The sequence below is a fragment of the Eptatretus burgeri genome, chromosome 15, assembly GCF_056783735.1.
Source record: "Eptatretus burgeri isolate ZD-2024b chromosome 15, Ebu_testis_v1, whole genome shotgun sequence".
Taxonomy (NCBI): Eukaryota; Metazoa; Chordata; class Myxini; order Myxiniformes; family Myxinidae; genus Eptatretus; species Eptatretus burgeri.
This window is the reverse complement of record NC_140975.1, coordinates 64,557,572-64,578,835: the sequence shown is the minus strand read 5'-3', so window position 1 is coordinate 64,578,835 and position 21,264 is coordinate 64,557,572. Positions and strand designations below refer to the sequence as shown.

Here is a 21,264-nt window from a genome sequence, read left to right as displayed (position 1 = left end):
TGCGGGAGAGAGAGAGGACAGAGGGCGGTCCAGATGCGGGAGAGAGAGAGGACAGAGGGTGGGCCAGATGCGGGAGAGAGAGGACAGAGGGCGGGCCAGATGCGGGCGAGAGGAGAGGAGAGGAGAGAGGATGGGCCAGATGCGGGTGAGAGGAGAGGAGAGGAGAGAGGGCGGGCCAGATAACAGAGCCCTCTTATATAATTCCCCAGCTGGGGGCGGCACTTTTATAGCGGAACAAGCTGAGTGATGGATGTTCGACAGTACCCTAGTTGGAGCATGGACACTTGCCATGGCTTTTGCCCTGCCCAGGCGACGATTTGGCACCTGAAATGACCTCACTCACCCCAAACGTGACAGAGCTCTGAGTATAACATGGGGGAGAGGTTATCTGGTGGCGCTCTCCAGCCAGGAACACGTGCCAGACATCCAATGAGGGTCGCAGTTCAGCGGAAGACCAGGGCTGTCCCCACTACATTGAACTGTGCCTACCACACACTCGTGGCCTGAGCTGGACACCAGAACATCCAGACCCGAGCATCTCTGATAGTCTGGGCTGTTCCCTTGTTATCTGTTGTTCCCAAAAGGAGAGTCGGCATCGGTGGTGATTATGGTTGCGAGATGGGAGCAGTGAGTGCAGTTGTGAGCTCCCGGCATGGTGATTCAATGTGCTTGAGGAATTTTGGTTGGGGCGGTTCATGGCGATGGTTAGCGAGCTTAGGTTGTGGTCCAATGATGTGGGGACGGTTTGAGGTGAGCGTCGGTTGGGTAATGGCGCGAGGTTTGAATGTGAAAGGGTGCGCATATGTAAATGAGCTGCTTGAGTGCAGGCATGCGTGTCGGAGAGGTCGTGTGTGCCAAGTAATGTTCATAATGAATGGGAATAACGATGTGCCTAAAGCCCTTGCAACACATTTTGTTCCATAAACCTACCAGACATGAGGATGGCTCTCTAAAACGAATACTAATGAAACAACCTTCTCAGGACTATGATATGTTGTGTACCATTGCCTTGGGGGAGCACCAGCTTCGCAGAACCGCAACAATGTATTTGTCCATTGTCTGTTGATGTCCGTGTTATCCACGTTAAAGTACATTGACATCTACTAATGTCTCTCCTTTGTCATTTTATTTTGTGTGTAGCCTTTGTCTGATGTTTGCATCATTGCTGGGAGCATGGCTGTGCCCCTAATGTAGTGGCTCCTGTAGGTTAGGGCAGGAATTTGTAATTTCTCTCAGGGTGCCGGTGCTTGCTCGCCTATTCTTTGCGAAGGACACCGTGGGATCTTTAACGTCCACCAACTAATCCTGACAGATGGGATGCCTGGTTTAATGTCCATCAGAGGGATGGCACACTCATCGATGCTTCGGTCTACCCGTGAGATACCAGAATGACAGTTTATAACTCGGTCGAGATTCAAACCCAGGCGAGATGTCTCAGATGCGAGTGTGCGTACCTCCGGCCACCCGACCAGCCCGTCTGTCCTGCATCTAATGTATGTACAGGCTCCAGCATAAGCCTTTGATCAACGTAAAAAAAAAGCAGCTTCATTCATGCAATTAGAAGGATAAGATGACATCGAACAAGCATTATTGGATTTGTTCTCTTGTAAGACAATACATGTACAGGAAGGAGAAATTGAATGAAACCTGTTCCTCGTGATGTGATTTCGGTTCCATTTCCCCAGTTTATGGTCATTGATTTAGAGGATACTGTTTAGGAATGGTCATGCACAAGCACGCACGCACGCACGCACACACACACACAATTCCTGGTTTCCTCTCCAGTCGATTCCAATGCCTTTGACTGGTTTGATTTCCAGCAAATTGGATTTCATGAGGCATTTTTGAGGAAAAGCAAACAAATAGGTGTATCTGGAGTGGATTTTTGTGCCGAGTATGAATATGTTGTTTATGTTTTCCCAAATTTGCCTAATTAGGTCACTAATTAAGGTCAAAGGTCAATTAGTGCAAAACTCATATTTTTACAAAATATATTTGATTTTACATCCCAAATACAGATATGCAAACTATTTGTCAATATCTTTTATATTAAATCATACAAATATTGTCAAAGTTTAGAAATTAACAGAAAACGTGAAGGGGATATTCACTTTATTCATGAATATATCCTAAACGGCTGGACTTTCCATTTTTTACGGTAGGATGGATTGCTACTTATTTTGGACAGCAAAATACACGAGTGACCACAGTACCCTGGCTTCCATCATTGCATTGAGTCTGTGGTACATGAATATAATGTTTGTTTTGTAGATTTCGGCTAATTAGCATGCTAATTAGAAGTGTTCATTTTAGTGCAAAATACGGATTTTCATCTAAATAACTTAATATGCAAAATGTATCAGTACCACAGTTCTCTGGCATCCATATTCCTTAGGGTCTGGGTTACAGGAAGATGATGTTTGTGTTAAAGATTTGGGTTAATTAGCATGCTAATTAATGATAATAATTAGTGCCGCCAATGGTTTGTTAGTGCAAAATACTAAGTTTCATGAAATTAACTTGAAATATAATATCATGAAATATTGAAATCATGAAAGGTGGATTTCACAAGCATCGTTTCCCCACCATGAAACCGCAACAACATTGTTGAAACAACTTGAGGACTAACCTTTAAAATTGAACATTTGGATGGCTCAATACTAGTTTACGGATTTGTACTGTCTAGAGCCGGGGACTGCCATGCAGCAAGTTGGGTTGCATGAAACGTGTTCTTGCCATCTAGGGTGGAATCATTTATGTCAAGATTATCCCCAGAAAAGTGAACAAACCTACCAACAACCAAATTCTGGGGCACAACAGCACCAGTTTGTGTATAAAGTCGTTTCAATGTGGCCTCTGCCATCGCTGTATCATACTGAAGAACCTTGCTATAACTTACAATGTGGCCTGCATTGTGGAACAGGTTGACAAGTTTCTTTGATCGCCTAGCCTGACGCAAAGTTAGACCTAAGCCCACGTGTTTGGGCAGGGCTTTTTTGTCCCCACATACAGCGTACACCATGTCTTGCCCAATGCTACAGACTCTTGCCTTCTTGATAGAGTCGATTTAATTTCTGTCAACTTCATCAAACTCTTGATCAACATGTTTCAGGCCACCAAGTAAGACATTAACAAATATATGTACAGATGATGGAATACTATCCATTTCAGCTGTTTCATTCACGTCTACCCCTTGGAAACCTCGGTGCGACATTATGTCGCTTCTAAGTTGTAGGGTGACGTGAACTATGGATAGATAATTTCCATCATCAGGTTTGAAAATAGGTATGTTCTCAAGATCAGTCTGACTATAATCTGATGTTTCTAACACGTTTGACAGAGGCGCATGACGGAATCTTACTGGGACGAGAAGAGTTTGTCTTTCGGATGGTGCTGCATTTCGCAAAACCACAAATTCGTAAATGTCAGTGACGAACTTCAGCAAAGCGTCTGAAGGATGCAGTCCTACTAAGAAAGGATGATGGGATCATGATGTCCAACTCATTTGCAAGCTCTTTGTACCTTTCTAGTACCAAGGAAAGCTCAAGTACATGGCCCTTCTCAGCGGACTGTCAAAGTTCTTGAGAAAGCCACACCATGGCCAGGTCGGCAGATTTAGTGTCAACCTTTGCCTTTTGTACATCTCGTTGGAACTTCTTCATACAGTTTGGATGATAACATCCTTCTGCAGCGATTAAGTCATTGACATCAGCAATACGAATGAACACCTCATGAATATATTTTGCAATTGTGCAAATGTTCTGACTGGTGTTGATGGTGCAGACCCTCCAGGTTTTCTGCTTGTTGTCTGCTTGACAAAGTAAGCATAGTGTCCAGTCCATTCTTTTCGACTGACTGCGCAATGAACGGCGTTTTGAAGGTCCTGCTTCATCACCAGACCTACTCTCAGCTTTACACTTCTCAGGGGACTGCTCACGTTCAAGTTTGGCATTTATGTTGTTTTTGTGAGTATACTTGGAATAGCACTGGCCTATGCCACTTCAGTTCTGGGACCGATTCGGCGGTGAAGAGAGCTGTTAGCCGATCAACGGTAGCCCGATATTCATCACACCTCAGCTTCTTCCGCTTTTCTGTTGCTTCCTTGATGGATGCTATTCCCCGATCTGTCTGCTGGAAAGTCGTCTCCTCAGCCTGTCCTGCCTGCTGACATATTATGCAGAGTTCAAAGCTGATCTGTGACGGATGCTTCAAGCTGAGAACTGGTTCCATAGTTCACCTGAGAAGAAAAAATGATGGAGATCAGAGATGGGTTTGCATAGGGGAATGTGGGGTAGCCTATTCCTCCCACAGAGTGTGTTAAATGATGCCATCTACATCCAGGAGATGTAACTACAGGCCATACCCAAACCACCCACTGATTGAACCTCCACCAAATCTGACAAGGTCAATAAATCCCTATGCATTGACCATGCATAGGTGTGGACAAATTCATGTAGTATTATACAATCATGTTGTCATGAATGTGTGTGACATAGCCTACTTTCACTTTCAGTTTGAATGACTACTCTTTATGCATGAATAAGTTACAGCAAACATACCTTGCAAGTCCGTGTTTGGGGTACATGTCAACGGGACACCTTGTGATATTCATACATAAGACACACCTGTATTTCAGGAAAAGCATAATATTGTGTTGCTGAGACAATGCACATGGCAGAATGGCTTCCAAATTATAGTATACGATTGTATACATAGGTGGCAGTGCCGTATTAAGGTGTTAAATTCTGAAAATCAAAAGTTGAACAGTTACAGAGATATTGGCAATAGAAACAATAATTCCTTTCACATTCTCCAATTAATTCAAATGTTTATTGATTGATATACATATCTGGTGGAAGAAGAAGCTATCAAAGCTTTGTATATTTGCACTAAGGAAGGAAAATGGCACCAAAAATGAATTTCATGAAATTTTGTGTTCTGCTCTAATTAAAGATTGATGCTAATTAAGCGAAATCCTGAAAACTAACATCATGTTCATATGCCCAGGAATGAATGCAATGAAAGGAAGCCAAAGAACTGGGGTCGCTGTGGCTTTCAGCTGGTGGAATCTATGTAGATATTCACAACAAGTTGTAGTCTTACCGTTAAGGAGATATTAGCACAAGAAGTTAATACTTCTTTCAGATTTTCCATTGATTTGTAAACTTTGACGACCTGTATAGGATCCATGATAAAAGATATTGAAAAACTGTTTTCATATCTGTGTTTAGCATGCTTGGCAGGTGAAAGAACATATTTAGTAAAAATTGTGAATTTTGCACCTATTGACCTTCGACCTTAATTAGTGACCTAATTAGGCAAATGTGGGAAACACAAACAACATATTCATACTCAGCACAAAAATCCGCTCCAGACACACCGATTTGTTTGCTTTTCCTCAAAGATGCCTCACGAAGCTTAAATAAGCACATTGTTAAATTTCTTGCCCAGACTATGTCGCAGAAAATTGCACTTTAGGATGAGCCAACAGGCTTCTTTGCTTGCATGCAATCACATTCAAAAGAAAGTAATTGTTGTTGTTTTTTTCGCATCCCTCAAAGTCGAACACCGAGGGTCTCGCAGAGCTCGCGTTCGGTGGAGTCTTCTACTGCCTCGGGGTGGCTTTCTTTAAAAGCGACGGCGTCTTTCCTTTTGCACATGCCATTTGGCACGTGTTTGTGGCGATCGCCGCGATGGTGCATTACTACGCAATCTGGAAACACCTCTATCGGGTCTCCCCCACCTAATGGAGGCCTTTAACCCGTGGCGGAAAGGCCTTGCAGGTCGTTCCGTGTTTCGATGGTTTAGGTGCGGCACTTTCTTTGGGCTGACCCATCGGTCCAGTTTGTGATTTTTACTCGACTCTTGATTTCTCCTTCGTTTGGGTATTTGGAGTATTTTCTGTTTATCCTTTTGAATTTTTGAGGTGATAAATGTTTGGTGATTATTCCACCGTGCCTCCCCCCCCCGACCCCCCACCTCCTTCCCCGTGATGTACGTGCCCATATTTTGTGTGAAAGTGATGGTGTTCATCTGTTCACCTCACGTTAAACATCAGGACATGAGACTTGCGTTGCTATCACACTTAGGAGACCATATTTGAGTGAATTGATTGAGGTGCGATGTCGATGACCTTCCTTTTGACCATCTCCCTACACAAGCACATACACATTTGAACTTTTCTGATTTGTTGGTAAATTAGAGAAGCTCAAATCATCGGATTTTCATCCAGTATATTGGAAAAAGGGAAATTGAAAAAATATATATATATATATTTGTTTTTTTTATAGGATTGTTCTTACTTGATAAGGTTTTATATCTGTTCGTCCTTAAATTTTGAATATCGGTATTTTAAAATCGCTAATTGTTGAACTGGACCAAAACGTCATGTGAAACAAGTAATAATCGATGTGATGAATGGCGAACTCATCTTTGTCGTTAACACTCGTGCCGCTCTTCGTCTGCGGACAGGTAGAAGGATTGATGGAATCGACAGGACGTTGATCGGGGTATGCTGACCGATGTTTTCATTTATCGTCTCTCTTCTCTCTTCCTCCGTTTTATTTCATCTCTTCTTCGTTTCTCCATTGTTCTCCTTTGCTCTCGGTTACAGTCCCATTCAATTTCAACTCCTGAACCCTGACCCTCATTCATAGTGTCAAAATGAGTCATTCCCACCCAACTTGCAGCCTGGTCCCTGACGTAGCAAAACCTCTGACTTGACCCCATCTGATATCTCCCTTCCCTCTCATCCTATGTTTTTCTGCAGCAAAGGGTTAACGCTAGACACATCAGCTCCTCCTTGCTTCCCGCGTAGTCTGCGTACCTCGATCAGCGTCCTGTTGATTCCATTCAACGTGATGGTTTGTAATGACGTCAAGATTCGAACGTAGAGTTTTGAAAGTTGAAAGCATTTCTATTTTGGACATGATACTTCTTGTCTGCCACAATGAAACTTCCTTATTGCTCCCATGTGAGGTCCCTATAAGCAGGAAAGGAAATCTGAATGTGGGGTCGTGGAGTGGGGGTCATGCGTGTCTGCATAATGACTCGGATCTGCAGGAAAATTAACCAAAGTTGTAGATTTATTAAAACTCCTAAATGAAGATACTGAACACATACAGCAAGTAACTCGATGGGTTAACGGTTAAGGGTATGTCTGGTGTTGGCTTAATGCTTAGGGTGGTGGGCTTGAGATCCTCGGATCCTGAGTTCAAATCCCACTCAGCTGTTGAATTAATACCAGGTGGGGTTGACTCTGCCTGTCATGCTTCTGAAGTCAGCAAAATGACTGCCAGCTTGCTGGTATCCTGTGTCAGAGTGGTGATCCATCTAGGATTGTGCCCAGTAGCCAAGGAGACTGCTTAGGCAGCACCAACGCTCTGCACAGATTATGGTCCCAATGGATGGATGGATGGATGGTCACCACTGTAGCTCGATAATGACCATGTTAGATGATTGTTAAATGATCAAAATAAACCGTTTGCTTTTAAATTTTTGACGATTTGTGCAATATTGGCTGCTGATGGGAGATTCAAAACGTGGCAATCACTTTGTCCTTATTAGAGGCTTAAAATGAAAAAAAAAAAAAAAAATGGAACCAAAGTAGAATTTCAACAGCTCTGAATACCACACCAGATCATTATACAAGGGGGTGGTGGATAATTTGATAGAGAGGGGGAAAATAAATAAATAAAAACTCCATATAGAGGAAATTGGAACATTCACAAATTTCCCAGTAATTTCTGTGGTCATCAGCCACGTTTTGCCCTCATGGCCTCCCGATTGGCTCTGAAGAGCATGTGATGTTTCACAGCCAATCGGAGCCCTGCCTCCCCATCATTTACTGGGGAATTCACTTTCAAGTGCAGGCCGATTGTTGCATTTACAAGTTCGAGCTTAATTGGCTTTCAATGACAGGTGTGGGTCCAGTAACATGACCTTAGTGTGAAAGACAAGTTCAATGCAGATCAAACTATCTGAATAGAAAAGTGAAGGTTGTGTTTGTGACGTCATTGGTCGTTTGTAAACATCCTTGTTCGTTTTCCAAATCCTAATTTAACTTTCCCATTTTTCATCGTTATTTCTCCCCTTGATTGCATTCTCTCGACATGTTACTGCGAGACCGTTTTACCATTACGATCACATCATCTTCATCATCATCATCATCATCAACTTCTTCATCATCTTCATCTTCTTCATCATCAACTTCTTCATCATCTTCATCATCATCAACTTCTTCATCATCTTCATCATCAACTTTTTCCTTATCTTCTTCATCATCTTCATCTTCATCATCAACTTATTCATCATCTTCATCTTCATCATCATCATCATCTTTTTCATCATCAACTTCATCATCATCAACTTCTTCATCATCTCCATCATCAACTTTTTCATTATCTTCTTCATCTTCATGAACTTCTTCATCATCTTCAACTTCATCATTTCATCATCAACTTTTTCATTATCTTCTTATTCATCTTCTTCATCATCTTCATCTTCTTCATCTCCGTCATCAACTTTTTCATTATCTTCTTCATCTTCATTAACTTCTTCATCATCTTCATAATCAACTTTTTCATTATCTTCATCTTTTTCATCATCAACTTCTTCATCATATTCATCTTTTTCATCAACAACTTCATCATCATCAACTTATTCATCATCTTCATCATCATCAACTTCTTCATCATCCTCATCATCAACTTTTTCATCATCTTCTTCTTCATCATCCTCATCAACTTTTTCATCATCATCATCATCGTCATCATCATCATCATCCCATGTGAAGAACCAGGGTAAAGACACCGGATAGTTTAAGGTTTAAACTATTTTTGGTTCATATTTTCCTGTCCGGCGACCAATCTTTGGATATCATTATTTTTCACCCAATCCTAATAACTAGTTTTCTATGTTGGGAGCAAGTTTACAGAAGTTTTAAAATCTATCTTGTGTTCCCCTATCTATGTACTCTTTTTATGAGTTCAGCAATTCTTAACATTCCCTCTCCCCATTTCTCCCAAAACTTGTCATTTTTCAAATCTCAATCTTCTTTGTGTTATCGTTGAGAGAGTGTTATTATCGCTGTTCTCAGTGCGGGGAAAAGGGCGAATAACTTTTCAAGCGTATTCTCCAAGATTGCACTTTTTTACCGATAGGATAGTTCGAAACCGAGAGACGGGTGTTTTAACGGGATTTACCTGCGGCTACGATCAGTGTTTTGGCACGAACTTTAAAAATGACATTTTGGGAGTACAAACGAGACCAGTGTTGGAATTAGCTCCAATGATCACTGAGCCGTGCGTCGAGGATGTTTGGGGGCAGCACTTTTTTGAGGCCTCATTGCAGGATCTCACTTTCTGATCATCTCGCCCAATGCGTTAATGAATTATTAAAACGTAAGAACGATTCCCTTATTAACAAGGATGACTTAAACATGACGACTTCGTGCTTGTTTTTTTCCCCCCTTTTTGCAAAGTTTATCTTTTTTTGTATTCGTAAAGAAACGTGCCGGTGGTGTTTTAATGACATTTGATGAAACCCTGGATGGCCACTTCAATTTTTAATTCCTACAGTTGTACTCGACTCCAGTTTTTTAACGGGAGTAGAGCACTCGCCGATGATTGAACACAAAGACAAAATTGAGAGGATTTCCTTTTGAAACCCCCTGTTGTGTCGGTTTGTTTTACAGCATCACAAACATTCCAAACCTCATATAGCATGGGGGCACCGTTGGGGCCTGGGAGTCCATTGCCCCCATTTTTAATAGGAAAGCCTCGGTGGTATAACAGTTAGAGCGTCCGTTCCGTGTCTGTGAGGTCGGTGGTTCTAACCACAGCCGAGTCACACCAAAGACTTTAAAAATGGTGCGTGCTGCTTCCTTGCTTGACGCTCAGCATTTGAAAAGGAGAGAACACGAACAAGTAACCATATGTTGGTAATAATAGTGCAGGCTTTGATGGGCTTAATGGCCCACTGCGTCGTCGTTCCTTGTAAGGGAACTCATCTTGTTATTTTTATTTTTTATTTTCTTAAGCTGCTTAAATCATTCCCCGCAATGAATTGTTCCAGGCCCTCCCTCCCCACTCACATTTCGTTTCCTGAATCCATGCCGAGTTCTCGGATTCCTTACGAGGTGCCATTTCTTACAGGGCTTTTTATCTTCTCTTCTGGTTTTAAAAAAGTTTGTGCCGTTTAGAGACTCGCCTACTCTTGGTGATGCCAAAACAAATGCTCAAATACCTTATACACCTTTGCCTGAGCACGTTTACTACCTTCATGGTGTTTTCTGCTCTTACAACAATGTAATGGGCGGCAAATTGTTTCTATTTATGTCGTTTCATTCGTCGATCTCGCACTTCTGGTTCAAATAACCTGTGAATTCGAACCCCACGAATGACAGCACCGATTCGGTACAAGGGTAGCGAATGCATCATCACACCCGAGTGTTCGTCGAGATAGTTATTTTTATTCCCTTTCATTGAGCTGTTGTTATTGGGTGATCTTTGTTTATTTTAGTCGAGGAAATGCCTCGTTGATTTGCTCTTGATGGCGGTTCGACGTCTTTCCTCGAACACGGGTCACATTCCTTGAGATTTATCCTTGATTTCGATGTAAAAAGTTCCTTTTTATGAAACTTCCTTTTTCATGTGCATCAGTCATCGGGTTATTGCGTGTGACATGTGACGTTCCCACTTGCAGGTTTAATGGAAAGCTGTTTGATTATATTGCTGTTTAATTTCAGTCCCACAGTTTTCCCTGTGATTTTTTTTTTTAACGCGTAGTCGACCTGGTAAGTGTATTGATATCGTTACCTTGTCAGTGATTACAGTTATTGTGACTCGGGTCGTATTTTGTGCGGGAAGCCGTTATAATTGCTTTGTTTTTAGCTGCTTTCCATCCTTCACATGTGACGTGCTTCAAATGCTCAGTTAACTTGTTACCGGATTGATTATAACCTTTTGTTAACTTGTTACCGGATTGATTTTAAACTTTTGTTAACTTGTTACCGGATTGATTTTTAACCTTTTGTGAACTTGTTACCGGATTGATTTTAACCTTTTGTTAACTTGTGACCGGATTGATTTTTAACCTTTTGTTAACTTGTGACCGGATTGATTTTAACCTTTTGCGAACTTGTTACCGGATTGATTTTTAACCTTTTGTGAACTTGTTACCGGATTGATTTTTAACCTTTTGTGAACTTGTTACCAGATTGTTTTTAACTTTTTGCGAACTTGTTATCAGATTGTTTTTAACCTTTTGTGAACTTGTTACCGGATTGTTTTTAACTTTTTGTGAACTTGTTACCGGATTGTTTTTAACTTTTTGTGAACTTGTTACCGGATTGTTTTTAACCTTTTGTGAACTTGTTACCGGATTGATTTTTAACCTTTTGTGAACTTGTTACCGGATTGATTTTTAACCTTTTGCGAACTTGTTACCGGATTGATTTTAACCTTTTGTTGTGCCTTATTGATGAATGATTGCATTGTGACGTTCCCATGTTTCTCGGGTTTTACTGTGTTATTAAGTGGAAAAGTTTCAACAGTTTCTGTAAAAGCTTTATCTGATAAACGCTTGTCATTGAATATTTGGAATTATTATTATTATTTTTTTAATGCCTGCACTGACTAAGTCACCGGAGGCATTATGTTTTCGGGTTGTCTGTCCGTACGTACTGTACGTACATATGTATGTACTAATTTTCTTTTCTTTTTTTTTCTCTCTGAAACCACAATCCGATTGACACAAAATATTCACTGTAGGTGTGACTGCTCATTTATGATGTTCTAATGATAATTATGATGTCATAGGTCACATGGTGTGGCAGTCATGTTGGAAAAAGGAAATACTTTGGACTTCTGTATCTCCAAAACCACACCATAGAATAAATTGAAACTTGGCACGTGTGAAGTACTCCCCATGGGAAATAAGCATGTTTTATATATATATATATATATATATATATATATATATATATATATGATGTCATAGGTGGCTTCGTTATGACATCATAATTGCATGCGTCAAACTCTTTATCCGATTAGTATGAAAATTTTTGAGGGTCATCTTGGGCTAAAATATATTTGGGGGGGGGGGGAGGATTTATGATGTCATCAGTCACGTGGTTTGGCAACCATTTCTTTTTTTTAACATAAAAACCTCGAAAAATGTTCTCCGAAATGGCTGAACAGATCGAGGCAAAACTTTGCAGGTATGATTAATTATCTATCCACGAGGAACAAAACCTTCTCCACCTATGACATCATAGGTCACATGGTTTGGCACATATGATTTTTTTTGTAGAATATACTTTTAAAAATCTTCTTCTCCAGAATGGCTTGACAGATCGAGGGGAAACTTCACCCACATGTTCCCCAAGCCTTTGGGATACCAGGGTGTTCACAAATAATTAATAGGTCACATGGTCTGGCAGCCTTATTGGGTTGAACGATAATCTTTAAAAAACATTCTTCCTCTTGAGCTGCTTTATCAATTGACATTAAACTTCACAATTATGATCTCGTCGTCATGTGGAATATATGTTTTAAATTTCAACCTGATAAGATGCATGGTCGGGCAGCCAGAATTATTTAAGATTTTAAATCTGGGTTCAGGGATTTAAATCAAACTTAGTGGAAGTATGCATAATGATCTAATAATGTGGGCAGAGGCATATCTGGTGACATCACAACATTGAAGAGTGCCCTTCTAATTAAAAATATTCTGGGGGGCATTTTTTTGGTACACAAAGTCGAGGCTCATGGAGGAGCTAGAACATATAATGGATCAGAACATAACAGAATAAAGAGAGAGGGTGGGAAACACACCAATAGCAGGGATGAGGAACAAAATAGAGGGAGACTTGGACATATAAGAGATGAGGGAGTAGGCAAGGACAAGATGGTTAAAAAAGAAAGAAAAACTGGAAATTTAGATGGATGGGCTGGGGGAGATGAACGAGGGTAGAAAAGATCATGGTTTTGGATTGGGAACGATCTGAGATGGTGGTGAACAGCTGTCTTGAAAACCTGGAGGGAAGAATGAGATTGAAGATGATGTGGAAGTTGGTTCCACAGGTGGGAAAAAGAAGAACAAATGAGTGGAGGTGAGCAGTGATCCTGGATATTGCACCCTGCAGCAACCTGGGGGGATGAGGGGGGAGCATGGAAAGAGCAGAATGTGCAAGACCAGAAAGGAAGTGGGAGCAGACAGAGAGACCACCGACTTGTTTGCAATGGCAAGGTGGAAGTTATTGCTCTTGCTGTGAATTTTTGTCCACCGAGTTTACAAAGCATTCACATCTCATATTCGAAGTTGTAGGTAAGTTTGTATGTCTTGTACTTTATAGGACTGCTATTTAATCTCGACCACATGATCTTTACAAACTCGTAGTTTCACGCCTTTGCACGTGCAAAGTGAGTCGGGCCATTCATAAGGCCGTACGATTGCTAACGTCTCAATTTCCAAACCCCAAAAACTGGACCACCCTCAAAAGACACCGAAACATTAACTTTTCTGTCCAACCACAACTTCCTCTACTGAAATCGAACATTTGCAGCTGTCATTGCTTTCCTGCCCTAAAAGACTGCTCACCTCGGTGCTCAAAACAGCCCCACTGTCTTTTTTCATGTGAACACCAATCTCGTCGATCCTCAACTCCAGCACCACATTTTCTCCCAACATTCGCATATCTCAATATTGGCCACTGATTATCCAGCTCAACAGAGACAAAGTCCCATCTAATATTGCCACCACGATTGTCCCCCCAGACTCGCACAATCCTAGTTTGCCATTGATTGATACAGACATCCCACTCTTCCCCACTCTCACTGGTCGCCGGCATTGCGAGAGATGGTTTTGCTCCTCCAAAGCGATAGTTTAACCATAAATGTGGATTAAAATGGGGCTTGTGATTTAGGCTTCAGCTGTGCATGAGCTGGTGAGCTAGCTTTGTGATCACCCCTTGTACTTGACTTTGTCCACATTTTGTACAATTGATATAAATACAATAATTGTAGGGCATATAAGAAATGTGATGTCTTCCTAAATACCAGTCAATTAATACAAATAGTTAAAAATATCATAAAAACCATCGAAGGTATGAACACTGTGTATATTGATAATTGTATGTGCAACCATCCCAACCCTCCCTTACACCTTTTGTTCTTGTACACATCAGCCTGAAGGAGCCCCCATCCTCCTTTACCCCCAACCTTTTGCCATGTATCCATCATGGATTCTCGTGTCGAGGGCTGTGCTGCCAAGTAGGACGCACAGCGAATACGTACCATTCTCCCCATGAGTGAATGGCCATCACAATTCTCTGAGTTATGATGCAATCAAAAATGTCGACATTTCCTCTCCATTGTTTTCATTGTGTTTGTTGTCTTGAGACATGTAGACACCCCCCTCTCTCTCCCCAACACCACAGTACTTGGTGCTAGTTTTTGTTAAATGTTTATTTTCCAAAAGTGAGGACAGGTGCATGAAAGCAGAGTGTCCAAATGCTGAGTGCTGGAGCTTACGCACAGCATTGCATAAATTATTTCATCCACTGTCAGAGAGAAGTGCTTGGGTGGAGGCGAAAAACACCAAAAGTCGGAATGGTCTAACCATGCCTTCACCTGGCATTTACACTTGCTGATAATGCTGAGAGCTTCCCATTACATGTTAGCCTGTGCAACACATGCATTATTTTCTACACAACGTATGGGGAACGATGTAATGATGTCTGCCTCGAGCCTTTGCTGTAATATAAGGGGAGGCAGAGCTTGGTACCACCTCACACTGGTTCTGGCACAGAGAAAGTTCCAGGCTATCTCCTTGAGACAAAACCTTTGGAAACTTTTTTGAAATACTGAATATCCCAAGATTCTATTTGCTTTTATGCTATTTGACACAAACTGTCTGTTTTAATAACCGATTTATTTTAACTTCCTCCTGTGTCACTTTCTTGAAATTGATGGCACTAAAAATTCAAAGATAACAAGAAAAAGAGCACTCAGAGATTGCAGACCCTCACCAGGACTTGTTTTATGTGGCGTTTGTGTACTGCTGTGTTGCATCATTAATAAGAGACATAATTGGAACCTCCACTTTATAACTGCTGGCAGTGATGACCGGGTTCCAAGACGTCTCACTTTGATGCAACCCCGCTTTGATTGGACACCTGACCCTGACCCATTAACTTTTTTAAAATTGTGATTCATTACTCAATTGAATTTAGAATGGGATTGAAATAAATTAAATTCAAATCAAATGGAAGACCAAATAGGTAAAGTCCTGCATTGGAGTAATCAGAAGGAACCCGAACAAGCAGAAAGCAAAGATGAAGTCATCAAGAGGAACCTTGATAGGATTCACATTTCAGCTGCTACTCCTCTACGCTCAAACCCATCCAGGAACAGCCACGTGAACCTTAAAAAAAACAAATAAACAATAAAAAAAACAAAAAGAACACATATCAAAAAATATATATTCTGGCTGCCAGACCATGCATCTCATCAAGTTGAAATTTAAAAGCTGTATTCCTCATCAGGACTCGATCATAATTGTCAAGTTTCATGTTGATTGATTAAGAAGTTTCAGAGGAACATCTAGAGTTTCAGAGGAACTTCAATCCAATATGGCTGCCAAACTATGTGACCTATCAATTATTTGCTTAACAAACTTGTACACCCATGGCTTAGGGAACATTTGTGCGAAGTTTCCCCTCCATCTGTCCAGCCGTTCTGGAGAAGAAGATTCTTAGAGGTTTTCGGGTCCAATATGGCTGCCGAACCATGTGACCTATGATGTCATGTGTGAACCTTTTGTTCCTCATGGATAGGTGGATATATGTGTAAAGTTTCACCTCGATTTATTCAACCATTTTAGAGAAGTTGTTTGAAGGGTTTTTTTTTTATTAAACAATCTGGTTGCCGAATCATGTGACCGATGAAGTCATCAAATTTTTTTCTGTGGACCATTTTATCCCGAGATGACCCTCAAATTTTTCATACTGATCAGATGTAGCATTCTACATATGCAATTATGACATCACAACGAAGGCACGTATGATGTCATAAAAAAAAAAGACAATCGCACTTATTCCCCATGAGGAGTACTTGTCATGTGCCAAGTTTCAATATTTTCCTTCATGCAGTTTCAGAGAAAGAGGTTCAAAGTTTTTCCAACATGTCTGCCACACCACGTGGCATATGACGTCATAATTATCAACAAAACATTGCACATGTGTAGTTGCTCTGATGGTGAAAATTTCATCTCGATCTGACGAGCAGTTGCGGAGAAAAACACTAAAGTTCTGCGTGGACAAACAGACAGACAGACAAACAAACAAATGAAAAATCATGAGTAAAAATCACTCATAGAGCGACACTTGGCAAAACACAACAAAGTAGAACGGCACTCGGTTGAGCGTGTACCTCCGCTCGGCTGAACATTTTGTTTTGTGTCCCACTGATGGGCTGGATCTGAACCAAAATCCAATTCGCTTGTTCTTGTCACTTAATCAACTCATCTACCTCGTTTTGTCATAACTTGTCCACAACTTTTTGAGATATCATGATATGTAATAAAAAAAAATTAATCGGTGGTTGTATTCAGTGAGCTGATATGAAAATCCTCTTCAAATTTCAAGCCAATCCGATAAAAATTGACAATTTTAGAAATTTGGCCCATGTTGACCTTTTGGCCTTTGACCTTTTGGCCGATATTGACCTCAAAATTAATAGGTGGTTGAATTCAGTAACCTAATATGTAAATCCTCTTCAAATTTCAACTCCATCGGATAAAAGTTGAGGATTTTAGGAATCTGGCCTATTTTGACCTTTTGGCCTATGTTGACCTCAAACATCGTTGCGGGTTGAATTCAGTAACCTGATATGCAAATCCTCTTCAAATTTCAAGTCAATCGGATGAAAAGTGAGGATTTTAGTAATCTCATAAAGTTGACCTTTGGCTTTGATGACCTTTTGAACTTTTGACGTCAGAAATAAATAAGATTCTGTCGGACCATCAACCCCACCATTTGGTGAAGTTTCATGAAGATCGGTTTAAAATTGTGACCTGTTGGTGGTTAAAGGTGAGAGGACAGATAAACGAACCAACAAACAAACAAGCAGTCATAGACTGGTACTTACGAAATCGTCAACTTGACCTCTGACCTTGTCTGATAAAAGCTGTCTCTCAAGAAGGTAGCGACACAAACCAGAAGTTTCTACGATGATTCTGTATCAAACCATCAAAAATCGTAACGTCGACCGAAGCAAAAATCTCCATTTCTCCACGCAATTATATTATACCTTAACGTAACTCAACGAGGCGTCTGCTCGAGCGCACTCCATCATGGGACGACCCGTGACGCGTCGAGTGAAATATTTTTTTACAATCTTAAAACGTCTCCAAAACATCCGATTTTTACCAGAATTTTTACAACCGAGTGTTAAGCGTCCTAAGCGATCGCAAAAACCGAAGACAAAATTAAAATCGAAGTTAAAATGAACTCGTAACGTCGAGCAAAGCAAAAATACTCCATTTCTCAACGTGAATTTACGGAATTATGTTTGACCTCACTGTGACCTTGACCTTTGACCGATTTTGACCAAAATCTAATCAGCACTAGCCATCATGCTCCTGAATCACGTGGTGTAATTTGATATTGGTAGCTTCTTCCGTTCTCGAGTTATCGTGCCTACAAACAAACAAACAAACAAGCAGTCATAGACTGGTACTTACGAAATCGTCAACTTGACCTGTGACCTTGTCTAATAAAAGCTGTCTCGAGAGAAGGTAGCGACGCAAACCAGGAGTTTCTACGATGATTCTGTACCAAACCATCAAAAATCGAATGTTTTGGATGTTTGACCTCACTGTGACCTTGACCTTTAACCGATTTTGACCAAAATCTAATCAGCACTAGCCATCAGCCTCCTGAATCACCTGGTGTAATTTGACATTGGTAGCTTCTTCCGTTCTCGAGTTATCTGTACCAAACCATCAAAAATCGAATATTTTACCTCACTGTGACCTTGACCTTTGACCGATTTTGTCCAAAATCTAATCAGCACTAGCCATCAGCCTCCTGAATCACGTGGTGTAATTTGACATTGGTAGCTTCTTCCGTTTTCGAGTTATCTGTACCAAACATCAAAAATCAAATATTTGACCTCACCGTGACCTTGACCTTTGACCGATTTTGACCAAAATCTAATCAGCACTAGCCATCACGCTCCTGAATCACGTGGTGTAATTTGATATTGGTAGCTTCTTCCGTTCTTGAGTTATCGTGCCAAAAACAAACAAACAAACAAGCAGTCATAGACTGGTACTTACGAAATCGTCAACTTGACCTGTGACCTTGTCTAATAAAAGCTGTCTCGAGAGAAGGTAGCGACGCAAACCAGGAGTTTCTACGATGATTCTGTACCAAACCATAAAAAATCGAATGTTTTGGATGTTTGACCTCACTGTGACCTTGACCTTTGACCGATTTTGACCAAAATCTAATCAGCGCTAGCCATCACCCTCCTGAATCACGTGATATAATTTGACATTGGTAGCTTCTTCCGTTCTCGAGTTATCTGTACCAAACCATCAAAAATCGAATATTTGACCTCACTGTGACCTTGACCTTTGACCGATTTCGTACAAAATCTAATCAGCACTCGCCATCAGCCTCCTGAATCACGTGGTGTAATTTGACATTGGTAGCTTCTTCCGTTTTCGAGTTATCTCTACCAAACCATCAAAAATCGAATATTTGACCTCACCGTGACCTTGACCTTTGACCGATTTTGACCAAAATCTAATCAGCACTACCCATCACCCTCCTGAATCACGTGGTGTAATTTGACATTGGTAGCTTCCTCTGTTCTCGAGTTATCGTGCCTACAAACAAACAAACAAACAGAAATGGAAGGCATCAATATACTTACGAAATCTCAAGATTTCGTAAGTAACAAGCAGTCATAGACTGGTACTTACGAAATCGTCAACTTGACCTCTGACCTTGTCTAATAAAAGCTGTCTCTCGAGAAGGTAGCGACGCAAACCAGAAGTTTCTACGTTGTTTCTGTACGAAACCATCAAAAATCGAATGTTTTGGATGTTTGACCTCACTGTGACCTTGACCTTTAACCGATTTTGACCAAAATCTAATCAGCGCTAGCCACCACCCTCCTGAATCACGTGGTGTAATTTGACATTGGTAGCTTCTTCTGTTCTCGAGTTATCGTGCCTACAAACAAACATACAAACAAACAAACAAACAAACAGAAACGGAAGGCATCAATATACTTGCGAAATCTTTAGATTTCGTAAGTAACAAACAAGCCGATAGGCGGCGATGGGTCGCCAGCATGGAAACTATAAGATATAGAGCAAAATGGATGTCATATAGCGGATAGGGAATTACTTTAAGATTATGCATATCGAATCTCATCCAGTTCCATCAACTTATAACGACTCAGTATCCATTTGAATGGAAAGTACCAAAAATGCGGTTTCAAATTGGAAATCCCCAAAGTTTGAGGGGGTGCTGTGTGTGAACAAAGATCTAAATCGAAAATCCGGCTCGATCGTTTGTGCACAATGTATTCCAGACGATTAGTGTGAATTTTCATGACCATCCGACGATAACCCTAGGAGGAGTAGCATTTGGCGCGAAGGCACCTCCAGCTCTCGCATATTATCGATTTTTGCACTAATTGACCTTTGTCCCCTGACCTAAGCAAAATCGGTCATTATGTCCTGATGCAAAGTTGTAGTACTCATTGAGTACCATGAACCTGCAAAGTTTCATTCGTATCGATGCACTCACCTGGTCGCTAGGGGGCCTTCAATTTTTGCCAATTTTCGCGCATACCCTAATTGTAGGGGGCACTGCGGGTAAAGTATTCCATATATCACAAAAACCGGAATATCTTTGATAGAGCATCACCTGTAGATCATTCGTGCCAAATTTCATAACCCTACGTGGGATAATGGCTTTCGGAATTGATTTCGCTTGAACGGTACCGATTTTGAAGGTTTTTCGGTTGTTGCTTGGGAACCAAAGCGTCCCTCGCAACCCTCACAATTTCCAAAGCACTCGGTCATAAGATGTTCCTACCACCCGAGTTTGGTCAAAATCCGCCCACGTTTACTACCAATTATGCTGATGACAAACGAACAAACATCCAAACAAACAGACAGTATTAGTGACAATAAGGGTCACCTATTTCGGCGACCGAACAAACGGAAGCGATCAACACATTTGTTCATAAATAAATAAATAATAATTTGCCAAGTAACAAACGGACCCCAATGCAATACCCTCTCCTTCGGCGATATAATAAAATATTCTCGATAACTTTGATTCCTTCTATTCCCAACTCTCCACTTGCTGTCCATTTGCTGACATCATCTAATCTTCCCTCTATATTCACCTGTAAGGATGCTATGGAGGGGAAAGTGTCAAGAACCTGACCTTCAGAAGTATCGATGGAATTTAGGGTTAGGTCATGTTACGTTACATTTAGGGTTATGGTCATGTCGCTCTTTTTAGCACTGATTGTGATGGAGCAGGATTTGTCGATTTTTCATGTCGTTCACATGAAACATGGGAACCACCTGGGAACCACCTGGTCAATTTGTTTAAAATGCAGAAGCTGCTGCCCAGACAGCAACCACACTCTGGGATAGCAACTGGTGGAATCTGGTGTTGAGGAAACTCCCAGAAGACCAAACCCCTTGCCCCTCGCAGTCCAACAGGTATGCGTAACTTCTTCAGGATGCCCATGATAACTCACTCACTCTTCATGAAGGACACCGTGGGATCTTGACCGTCCACAAACGAATGCCGGCAGATTGGACGCTCAGTTTAACTTCCATTCAAGGGACGGCACACACATTGACACCCCTCCTCCCCCCCCTTTTTTTGCAGGTGAAACTCTCAGGTAATGAGTTTATCATGAGTTTGGGATTTGAAACCCAGACTAGATAGTTGAGCTGAATGTACCTACCTCTAGGCTATCCTCGCAGGCAAATTTCGCAGAAATAGGATGAGAAAACTTCCTTTTGACATTCCTTTATCATTTGGTCTTTCAAAGAGTGAGTGAGGTTGGAAATCTTGTGTTTAAACTGAAACCGGCAAACTCTGGGCATGTGTGAGTTAGTGAATACAAATCCAGGTAAAGTTTTCATCGAGACCAGCAGATGATGCTCTGGCTCATCAAGACCAGCAGGTGATGCCCTGGCTCATCGAGACCAGCAGAT

At 41.1% G+C, this 21,264-nt stretch overlaps 1 protein-coding gene and 1 pseudogene across 11 annotated transcripts in view; one reads left to right on the top strand and one right to left on the bottom strand.

Moving 5' to 3' along the window:
- The window catches only part of LOC147012344 (monocyte to macrophage differentiation factor-like), a 118,884-nt gene that overhangs the window by 18,571 nt on the left and 79,049 nt on the right, over positions 1-21,264 (top strand). For 3 of the 11 annotated variants that reach the window (XM_085856427.1, XM_085856421.1, XM_085856431.1), the window contains one exon: positions 5,562-11,594. The exons of 6 other annotated variants lie outside the window; for them this stretch is intronic. In XM_085856427.1, the coding sequence (XP_085712553.1) occupies positions 5,562-5,747 (186 nt within the window). In that variant the 3' untranslated portion in view covers positions 5,748-11,594. Of the gene's footprint in view, positions 1-5,561; positions 11,595-14,188; positions 16,527-21,264 lie in introns of those variants that run through there. 2 more of the 11 variants (XM_085856429.1, XM_085856424.1) reach the window with 2 other exon arrangements.
- Positions 2,666-4,311, bottom strand: LOC147012346 (uncharacterized; annotated as a pseudogene).